The following is an 11,673-nucleotide window of genomic DNA, read 5'->3' on the forward strand; positions in this document are numbered from 1 at the left end:
CATGTGAGAAGAATGCAATTACTTATCTCATCGCGTAGTCATTAATTGACTATTTTCCAACATATACCTAATCTTTAGTTGATCTATATATTTACCAAATGCATGCATGCATATGTTTGAACGCAGATCCCATGAATGTGTATATTTTCATTATTTTTATTTTTATTTAATAAATAAAATTGAGGGATGAGTGAGGTCTGAAATTTGTGGAAGTATTATGAATCTTAGAATATTATATAGGAATTTTTCGATACAACTAATTACTTTCACACATTGCACCGAAATTTTTAGTCGATAAAAAAGATATAAAACCAGAATTACTTTACAATTGACGAAACTTTTAATGGGAAAGGGAGTTTGCTTAACGTTGAAATTTGGAAGCCAGACTATATATAATTAAAATAGAAAAAAAAATAATTGGAGCAGGACTTGGAAGCTGTCCTATTATAATGTCTAAACCAAAATACGAAAATTCCTTAAATTTTTTGGAGAAAACAAGCGATGACACACACACATATATTTTGGAAAGTGATTAAGGAAGATAATTATAAATTGTTGAAAGCAATCGATTGTGGATAAAATATTCAAAGTAATCCATCTCAATATTAGGCTAGTGCGCGCTATGTACATAGAAAAACGAATCACATACACATTAAGTTACAAACTCGGTTACACAATATTTTTAAAATTATAAACAGTCCTACTAATTAAAGATATATTTTCATTAATATATGCGAGATAAATTTGTAATTGCATTGGAAACGTGTGACCGTGTGTGTAATCGAATATGTACAAATAACACAATTTTTGTACAAATATATCATAAAAAATCATGTGAGACTGTTTCACGAGTAAATTTTTGTGAAACATGTCTTTAATCCGATCCGACCTATGAAAAATATTATTTTTTATGTCTAAAATATTACTACTTTTATAATTTAGATATTACTCATGGATTTTTCTTGAGAAGAAAGGTTGCAGTCATTAGTTTGATATTTCAATGGAGACTTGGGAAATCGAGACTTCCTTTTTTCTTTTCTTTTTTCCTTTTAGAGTAATCAAGATTAGAGACTAATTATAGATAATAAGTAGATGTGACGATCAATTAAAAGATGTTGACCTTTATTTGGGGGGGAATTCTGTGTTCCTTTTGGGCTTTGGTTCGGTTCCCATATTATCCATCTTTCGAGACCAACAATCTTGGTCCCAAAATTTTCTGAATTGCAAAGTATTCTCAAACTATAAAACATTCTATCAATTAACTCAAAACATCTTTGGATACAATATCACAAAACCAAGAAAGGATATCTCGATTTTTCCATTATAAATTCAACTATAGTAGTTGAAGAACTTTACAAGCTAAAAGATGGGCCGCTCCATTCGCTACTGGATTCATATGTGATGCGAAGAAATGAAGTTGTCAGACTCCACGAGTGTTTGAATCTCCATTGCAATCACACCATTTTGCCCAATTTCCTCTTTTGGATCCATTACAGCTTTAATTGCAATCCCGAATAAATAGTACCATTTCCTGATTATAGGAAATTGTGAGGGGCTTAAGTCCACTTTCAATTTGGGCCTCATATACGATCTGAATACAGAGGCAGAGGTAAATTCGGCCCACGGATTTATAAATTTTATTTTTATCGTTATTTTCATATGAATTATGTCGTGGCAGTGGTGACACTATTAATAAGAGCATGTTCAATGCTGAGATGATGTTAGTGTGAAGAAATTGATAAATTCATTGCTTGGTTCTACGAGTGTGAGATGATGTTGTACAAATGATGTTGAAATATTAATTTTTTATTTTATTAAATATATATTTTTATTTAAACAAAAATAAATTTTCACTATTAAAATAAATTAAAATTACACATAATTAAAATTTAAATACTATAGAAAATTAAAAAATACACCAAATTAAGAAATTTAAAAAATTACAAATAATTAAAACAAATTACCAACAACAAAATAAGTTACTACCCAAAGGTCAGATTAAATATTATTAATTTTTAATTATTTTTAATAATTTAAAAGGTTAAATTAATCTGGGTTTTTGGATCTCCAACGGCCAGATTAATCTGACCATTAGATCAATGGCCATTTAAAAAACGAAAAAAAATAAAAAAAATAAGGCTGGAACATCGCGCGGAAGGTTTTCGTTCTGGCCCAGCCAGCATTCATCGCACCAGGAGTTTTTCTGATACGATATCCTCGCCATGGGCTTCCTCGCCCCCTTGTATATACTCTAAAGTACCGTTTGGTACATGAAATGAAAGTGGGATAAGACACAATTTTTTTATTCATCTCATGTTTCTCTTTTTTTTTAACCCAGATATCTCATGGCCCGATATGACTGTAAGGGATAAATTGGTTGCACATAAACTAATTTAGGTGTTGTCACAAAGTGTTGACAACACCTCCAAAAACAAAGAGTTTTATAAACCCTAAAACTAGTGATCATTGTAAAATCAATTTTCTCAAAACATGTGAGAAAATAAACCATAAAAGTTTCTCCTAAAAATTCTATGCAAGATAAAAATAACTAAAATGAAACAAGGATAAAAAGTTCTCGAAGCCAAAAACTTGTGAACAACATACTTTTCAATCTATGATCTTCAAGTGTTCTTTAAGGCTTCAAAACAAGATACGACTAGCTCGAGCTTAAGAGAATCTTCAGAATTTTCTTACGTTGCACGCACAAAAGCTATCTCCTCAATCTCTATTAGTCGGTCTCCCTCTTCTTGTACACGCCTTATGAGAATATATAGAAGAAATCATTCTCCTCTTAGTTTTCTTGTAGGCGTGAAAATTCTTAGATTTGATTAAATCAAATCTACACAAATAAGAAAAGATTAGTTAGATATGAGATAAGTAAATATTATAATTGAACATAATAATATCTCAATCTACTTAACTAAGAAAATAAATAACTTATTTAAAAGTTACTTCATGTCCAAGAAGGGCAAAAACCTTTAAATAAAATCTTTTTAAAACTTAAGAGATTTTAGGAAAATATTCCTTTCAATGCCATTAGATGTAGACTTGATGACAAATACCTCTCAACCCATTATATTAGTGAAGGATGATCATATAAGTGAAATTGTGTGAAATTGATAATGATAATAAAGAGAATAAACACAATAATCTTACAAAAATAAAAACATACAAAACCACTTATTATTTATATATATATTTTGTTTATTTACATATCATCATATTTTTATTCATCTATCGCACATTTCATCCATAATAATTAGCTAGAATGCACATGAAGTTTTATTCCAAATACATCATTGTGTGTACGATTAGTTTCATGGTCAAGGACTATCCAAAAATAAATTTATTAACTGTTCGAATTGAATTTTAACCCCATCAAATCGGTCTTGCCTAATTGTTTGCCCTAGTATTTGACCTGTGCGATTATAAACATCACATTGAAATGAAGTTGTTCAATATGTTAGTTTTACACTAATATTTTCTATTCATTTGCAGTTAAAAAAAGAAATATTATATATTTTTAGGGTGTTTATTTATTTAATTGTAAGTGTTTTTTTAACAAAAAGTTTTGAAGTTAAAAATGACGGAAGAGCACAAATGTGAAGCATAATGCAAATCCGTCGCGGGTGTCTTTTTTCTGCCTATAATTAATTGCTATAATTTATTAAATTGGTTTTGAATTATGATTATTATTTTATCCCTTTTTTTTTTACGATTTGAGCTACATGTTATTTTTGAAAGACCTTTTTAGTTATTGTTTTTAAATCAATTTGAATATGTGTTCTAGTCTTTTGCATGTAGTTCAATATCATTCATCAAAAAGCGCAAACAAACCGAGATCGTAAATTTAATTTTCATGTAAAACCGTAATTTTAATTTTTTTTAAATTAACTAACCGCATATGATGATTGGGTTTAAATTTTTTAAAAATATAATCGCAAAACCAAATAGACCATGATCATGTATAATCAGTTAGAGTGGGGTTATTTTGTATATATTAGTGTACAATTAGCGTTGAGTAAATTTTATATAAAAAAATTATTTGCAGTGTGTTTAAACCAAATCAATATTTACTAGATTCAAAAATACATATACGTCATTATTGTGTATCACTATTTTATAATATCAAGCACATCATCTTTTTTTCCATCGTCAACCAAATGATCTACAAGATCTTTCAGACATTCAATCAACATACGATGAATTATATGATTTGGATAGACATCAACGGTCTCCACAAACTTTTATATATTGGTTGATAGATATCAATAAATATTTTACGTACTTCATGTTCGACTGTAATACGAGATACCGATGTACGTTTAATACAATACTTGATTATGACGTATATCTCAATATTTTGTGCCGAATTTATAATTCATAGCTCGCTGCATATGATGGAATGGATTTGGAGTTCCAAATACTCATTCAGTGTTTGGTAAAATTAAAATTTCAAATTGAGATTGATATTTGATGAGATTTTATTTAATTAAATGAAATTCTTAGAAATTGATCGGATTTCATGGGATTTGAGTTTAAAAAATAATAAAATAATTAAATATATAAAACTATCTCATAAATTTCAAGTATTCTTTAAAAAATTTTACAAACTATTTCAAAATCTATATTATCAATTTCCATGTTATTTTTAAATTTATGTAAAACACCAAAATAAAATTTCAATTCCATGAATTTGAAATTCAAAATCAAAAAAAATACCAACACTTAAATTTGAATAGTTATAATAAGATCAAAATAAAAATATGCAAATTTATCAATTCATAACAAAAAATATTATTCTTTATTTTTTATGACGGTGAAAGTCACAGCTGCTATTTATTTTATGTGAAATATGTGAAAATTAGGACTAACCCAGTGTGCTGCAAAATAATAATAATAGTTATAAAATGATCCCTTATTCTATGATAATAATAATAGCAATAAAATAATAATTTATTAAAAGTCAATATATATAAGTGTGACCCAGAATTCCTATGTGGTTGCAAAGGCCGAGATACAGATGTGTGTGGGGGTGGTCTCTCTCCTTATAATCTAAATCTCATTAAAAATATTAACATTCAGCTGCGTATGCTAAATGCATTTAACTGAACAAACTGAAAGTGGACTTTGACATTTATAATATTTATTTAATTGTTCATTTAGTCTTATCTTGTGCTATATATATATATTTGTTTTATATATACTTTTTACTATAGCTTGGGTGATTAAATATATAAATAAATCAATGAGATTCAAACTCAAAATATTTTTAGCATGTTCAATATGTTCTATATGGGATCGTACATGAAGTAACACTCTTCATATATATATATTTTTAACACAATGTATTCAACTGATCATATGGTAATTTATACAAGGATAACACGACTTTTGTAACTAAACAAAATCAATATCATTTTTTGAATTAATACACGCACATATATACAATTGATGCGCTTTCAGATTTAATTTTAAACAGAGATTGATATGTTTTTGACACTCTTATTTTGACTTTCATCAATGCAGAATTCATGCATGCACCAAACTTATTTAATATTTATTAGGTTAAGACTATGATAATAATTATTGTATATTGTGCAATTACACTAGCTAGTTTAAAGATTTATTCCCATGTATATTTCGTATTGTTTAATCGAAAAGATAATTGATATTTGTATGGAATCTCAAAAGATGTTTAGTATTGTGCTCAGTGGTCAACTAACTAGCTAGTTTAATTTAGTATTACTAAATTTATATCCAACAATATATAAAATCATGTGTATAAATATTATATTTGATGAGCCCAAAAATTTTATTTATTGGTAATAATTTCCAAATTATACAACAACATTATTTCGAATTTGAACTTTATAAATAAAATGTGAAAACGCGAATGATTAACAATGTTTAAATTCATGATTAATACTTGGTGGGGTCGGTAATTATTTGTCTGGTGGAAGTTAGTTAAAGTTGACCAAACACGTGGAATACTGAAAGACATTACAAGATTTGCGGAGCCGCGCAATTTCTAAAAATAATTATTTAATTAACATTAACTGGTGACTATGAAACCTGTGGGACAAAACCACTCAACTTTACTAGCTACCATATTTCATATTTTTCCATTGTTCAAATTTTGTCATGCGTTAGAGTATCTTCTTCTTTTAATTTCCCCGTAAATGTTTAGTTATACTATGTTATAAAATCTAAAAGTAGTTGCTAAATATTTTCCATAAAATTAATTCGACTTTTAACTCCGATCGAAGATAAAAAAAAAAACACCAAAAATATCCGAAATAAACCTACTAAAAAATCAGATTCTAATTGATTGTAAAGAATTTTACAAAACAAAAAAAATCAATGTTAGTTTAAAAGTATGTTTGGATGTATAAAAAAATTAGATTTGAAATTGAAATTGGATTTGAATTTTAATTGAGTACTTATGTGATGTTAAAAACATATGTAGTTGTCACATCGACATTTTCTGAATAATGACGATTAATTTTTAGTTTTTTAGTTTAATAATATGATTTTTTATACCACTCATATAATGACTAATGTACACGTAAGATAGTTAAATATAGTAAACTATATATTCATAAAAAAGATGCTAAACTAATTCAAATGCTTCATTTGTCATTAATTAGTATATTAATTTTTCTTTGACAAGTTTAATCAGTATATATATTTTTATGAGTTTTGAACGTTACATTTTCTTTTTCGTTCTTGACTTTATTTAAATTATTATATTATAGATATTAATTGTTTAATATTACAGGTCCTCACACCCTCCAAAAGTCAAAATCCCGACTCTATTCACAAAAATATTAAATCATAATTAAAAAAAAAACGATAAATCGCAGTTGACTTCTACTTTCATAGTATATAAACTGATGATCAGTTGCTCTCCGATCCTCTACCATCATTCTTCTATATAAACAGCAACATAAAAAGAAAAGAAGCTCCAAAACATTTTTTTCGAAAAAATGATTTGCTTTTTCGCAGAATCCAATATGTGCAATTTCACGTTTATCTTATTCACTTGCATATGGATCCCAATCCTCCGCGCAACGCAGTCAGTTGTCAGACTTTTCAGCTTCGTTTTAAAAAACACGATGGAATTTTTTGTTAAATTGCTTATGTTAGTCAAAGTACTTTAACAATATTTTAATTATAATTTTAGAGCAATTAAGATAGTTCATTGTTGTGATTTAAGTTTATGTATCTGTTTATGGCAGCTTAATTTGAGTTTGACTTGTGCTGTTATATATTCAACTTCTTTCAGGCAGATATATATATAATTATAACGGCGCTTACCAAGGATCGATGCTCTTACGGCCAGCAAAAACCGAATTACAGAAGCAATCTCGATCTCTCTTTTTTATATACTTTCTTGCTTTAATCCAAATTTAATTTCTATAGAAATGTGATTCATATTATGTTCCTCGGAAATATAGAAATGATTGTGGGCTAAACACTGATTATTAGATTTAGCCTCAGTTAAATTGAGCTAAACCCATTTACGATATCCCAAGTACGTAAGCATGCAAAAGTAACGACGACTCTGAAGATATATATAAAAAAAAAAGGGTGAGCCCCACCCCCAAGAGCCCCACACAGAGCCGCCCCAAGCCCCGGCGTGAAGGGAGATAAATTAGGGTTATGCCTGGCCAGGTAAATACCCAGGGAGAGGAAGGCTCGCAAGCGCGATAAACAAGGCCAAATACACCTTTTACGAAATTCGAACACTCGTCACTTTCTTTTTCACCAAGACCTTTGTCAGTCCAACTGTGCCCCTGGGGCACTCTGAAGATATATATAGGAAATAAGGATGGTGGAGAGTACTCGTTGGAAGATGGGTGCCGTAGTTGCACTCGTCTCCCGTCTCCTTAACTTTGTCTTATTTATAATATGTTATTTTTTAAAATTTACAATAACAGTTCTTTATTTAAATAAATAATACATGCAATGCATGCATCGTCCTCTCATCCATTTTCACATGGACGGACCAAAATAGCAGACTGGCCTTGGCTTTAGCCCAGGCTAAGCCCACTTCCTTATTCGGTTATATATATAAGTTGTATATATTATATATTGCTATGAGTCATATATGAAGAAAATTTTGACTAGCCAAGAAAAATTTAATTATATATGAACTGATGGAGAATTTAGAAGAGACTAGTCTCGTGACATTAGCATAAATAATTTTTTTAAAAAAATTACACCAGATTTATGAATATATTATAAATGAGTTACTTTTTCAACTTATTTTAGAAAAATAAATAATAATACATTAATTCCACCAAACCTTTACACAAATGTTTGTTGATAAAATACAATATAATGGTATTTTCAGAGAATAAATAATCAAATTTGGTATTTTTTTTTTGTTATTAATAGTGTTAGTGGCATTCAAGAAATTAAAAAAAAAATACAAAAATTAAGAGCCTAATAATAGAATATATAGGAGAATCCTTTGATTTTTGAAAAATGTTAGATGTACACCTTATACTGTACACCTTGGTTTACACTCTTACTTAAAATTTTCCTAATTTCTCTCATTAATTGCAAAATACCCATGATAAAAAATAAATATCTAGTTGATCAAGAAAAGTTTTATAATTAATAAGGAAGGGTGTAAACCAAGGTGTACACCGGAAAAGTCTATGCCATCCCAAGGGCACTGCCCTTGGGATAGCGTGGCAGAGTATGATTGGTTAAAATCAGTGGGGCCCACGTGGGGTCCACTAATTTTAACCAATCACGGATTGTCACGCTGCATAGACTTTTCCGTTGTACACCGATGTGTACATCTAGCATTACTCTTGATTTTTTTATTAATAAACTTTTTAACATAAAACTTAGCCCATCTGGGCTCAATTTCTAGCTCTGTCCATGCATTTTCACTCCCTTTATAACTAATAGAATTTTCTGGGGCTCTTTACATATATATAAATTGAAGAAGTACTATTATATTTTATGGCATAGTATGATCACCTTTGTTTTTATTTTTGATACTTTTTTGTCACGTGATACTCGAAAATGATATGCGTCCCAAAAAAACATTGTGATCATGTACGTCCGACACATGTTAACACTCGATGAAAATAGACCAAAAATCAAAACATACAATAATTGGACCAAAACAAACCCCACATTTAAATATTTATAAGGCCAAAACATAAAGTAAACAAATACATACTTAATTCAAGTGAGAGCCCTTCATGACTGATCAAAATCCAAGTAGTCATGTATCAGACCCAAAAATCCATATATTGAAACTTGAATATTATATATATTGTGATGTTTCACTTGATTCGACGTAAAGGGAATCTCTCTCGATAATGGAAATGCCGATGAAATAAAAAAGGACATGATAATTACTTAGATAATTAACGTCTGCCTGCACCTCACACATTAATTTTCTAGAGTTATATAATATGTGGGAGCTCTGCTCAAGTAGTATTTACATTGAAAATAACGTGTGATGATCAACATGGTTTATAGGCGGTGCAGGTCAAGGGGCCTGCATCGGATGTTAGAGCCGGCGCCATGGATCCATCGGCCACTTGAAACGACTGCGCGTATGCGTAGCCTGGGGAAATGCTTCCATATCCAGATGGAACAAAGTATGCGCCATTCATGAATTTGTCCCTGGATGATCTCCATTTCCAGTTCGTCCAGCCACTCTTCACCTCTCTCTTTGTTACCTGTTTTATGAGTTAACAATTGATAATCAGAACAAAATAATTTTATGTGCTCACATATATTAACAACTTTATACGTGCATTATAATTTATATTTGTATAATGTAGCTAGTTATTTACTTGTTTCAGGGCACGGTTATTAGGCGCCATGTAGTAGTTTCCCTCACTGAAAATGGTTGGATTCGCGCTCCCGCCGATGGCATACATCTCCCATTGATCATATCTATTGTTAGCCACATGCGCGTAACCAAACCTAACCCTGCTCATTTGCATGAAAGTAATTTGTTAACAGTCATGCACACAAAAGATCATAATTTAATTTCTCAACTAACTACAAACAATACATAACTTTTTATTGATAGATAATATTATATGTATTTGCATTATAAATTAACATGCATGCGTACCTAGGCATTCTTTGAACTAAACCCGGGCCAAAATGGTTAAATGCTACTGTCACTTTTATTGCTTTGTCTTCTACGTTGTTATCGTCGTGCCCAAATAACATAACCTGCCAAGACAAATTGGTTATGAATTTAGTTGCGGCCGCTTGACATGATTTCACAACAAAATATTAGATCTTTTAATTAAATACTTACTTTGTCATGGTCAGAGAAGAAGTTGTTAGAAATGGTGATTCCAGTCGAGGCATGAATTACATCAATTAAACCATCATAACAGTGGGCAAGATAACAGTGGTCGATCCAAACATCAGATGAAGCGAATATGTCGATCCCGTCCCCGTCAGACCCACGACGATGCCCAGCATGGGTCAGGCTATCACGAACAACACCCGATTTTCCAGGTTTGCAATCATGGATACTGATCCCATGGATGATCACATGGCTAACATGCTGGATAGTGATGCATGGCCCATAAGCAATCTCCACTTTAGCCCCTCTTCCATCAATGGTCTTGTAGCTATTGATCATGAGTTCATTTTTCAGTGTAATAACCATGCTTCTACCAAAAACAATCCACAATGGTTTATCTTGGATCACACCGTATCGAAGGGTGCCCGGCTTAGGGTTTCCTGGGTCGTCTGATGGATCCGTGACGACATATATTGCACCATATTTCCCTCCAATGGCATTTTTGCCGAACCCAACTGCGCAATCAGCCAAGGCTTGACGGTTTGCGGCCCAGTTTGACTTGCGCCTCCAGCATGAGTCTATTGGATTCAAGATTTTGGGAGTGTAGTAACTAGCAGCCAGTGATGGTGATAAGTTGATGAATGCTAGAATTAGGGTGATTAGGGTTAGTGGAAGAGGAGATGGGGCAGCCATATTATTGGATTTTGCAGTTGGAGTACGTACTTTGGAGGTACGAAATGTGACAAAATGTGCTAACATATTTATATGCATGTATTTTTGTCTGAAAGGTGGCATCCACGTTGTAATAATAAATAGGACTTTTTTTCTTTAATAATTTGTCATCTTTGGTATATTTTTTAAGATGGTGTTTGGTATATTAAACGTGATGGCACGAGGGGACCGTACCGTACGCTTTTTACTTTCGATCGAGCTTGAGACTTGGTCTACTAAAATTGGAGAATATTGGAAGTATTCGACTGCATATTTTTATTATTAATTTACAATATTCTTTGGGGAAAATGTTCTTGTGTTCTTTTTATACCTCACAGCTTTAAAAAGGTTGAGTTGAGCTAAATTTCAATCATTTTGAAATGTAAGATATAATGTTTGCATGTTTGACCAGATTTTGGTAATCTATATTATATGTTTTCATGAGCCATAGTTCGATATCTTCATTTTTTTCGAACTTTATTAATTTCTCTGAATTAACGCTGAATTATTAATTTCTCTATATATCTGGATGAAAAATTTAAAAAATTGGAATATGTAAGATTAAAATTGAATTTTGACAACATATACAATACGATTTAAAATATAAATTTTTCATATAAAATTCGAATATAGTTCAATGGAAGGGGCAAACTACAAAG

At 30.5% G+C, this 11,673-nt stretch overlaps 1 protein-coding gene across 1 annotated transcript; it reads right to left on the reverse strand.

Moving 5' to 3' along the window:
- Nucleotides 1-9,494: 9,494 nt before the first annotated feature.
- On the reverse strand, nt 9,495-10,996 carry LOC140867830 (putative pectate lyase 2). Its single transcript, XM_073272884.1, has 4 exons — nt 10,310-10,996; nt 10,118-10,221; nt 9,831-9,969; nt 9,495-9,713 (listed from the first exon to the last, which is right to left on the reverse strand). The coding sequence occupies exons 1-4, from the start codon at nt 10,994-10,996 to the stop codon at nt 9,495-9,497; spliced, it is 1,149 nt and encodes a 382-aa protein (XP_073128985.1).
- Between the last annotated feature and the right edge of the window lie 677 nt (nt 10,997-11,673).

Source organism: Henckelia pumila, chromosome 4, assembly GCF_033568475.1.
Source record: "Henckelia pumila isolate YLH828 chromosome 4, ASM3356847v2, whole genome shotgun sequence".
NCBI classification, from domain to species: Eukaryota; Viridiplantae; Streptophyta; class Magnoliopsida; order Lamiales; family Gesneriaceae; genus Henckelia; species Henckelia pumila.

Coding starts and splice junctions, on each gene's coding strand:
- LOC140867830 (XM_073272884.1), bottom strand. CDS start 10,996: ATGGCTGCCCCATCTCCTCTTCCACTAACCCTAATCACCCTAATTCTA. Junction 9,970..10,117: donor TTAGTTCAAAGAATGCCTAG/GTACGCATGCAT, acceptor GCAAATGAGCAG/GGTTAGGTTTGGTTACGCGC. Junction 9,714..9,830: donor ATAACCGTGCCCTGAAACAA/GTAAATAACTAG, acceptor CTCATAAAACAG/GTAACAAAGAGAGAGGTGAA.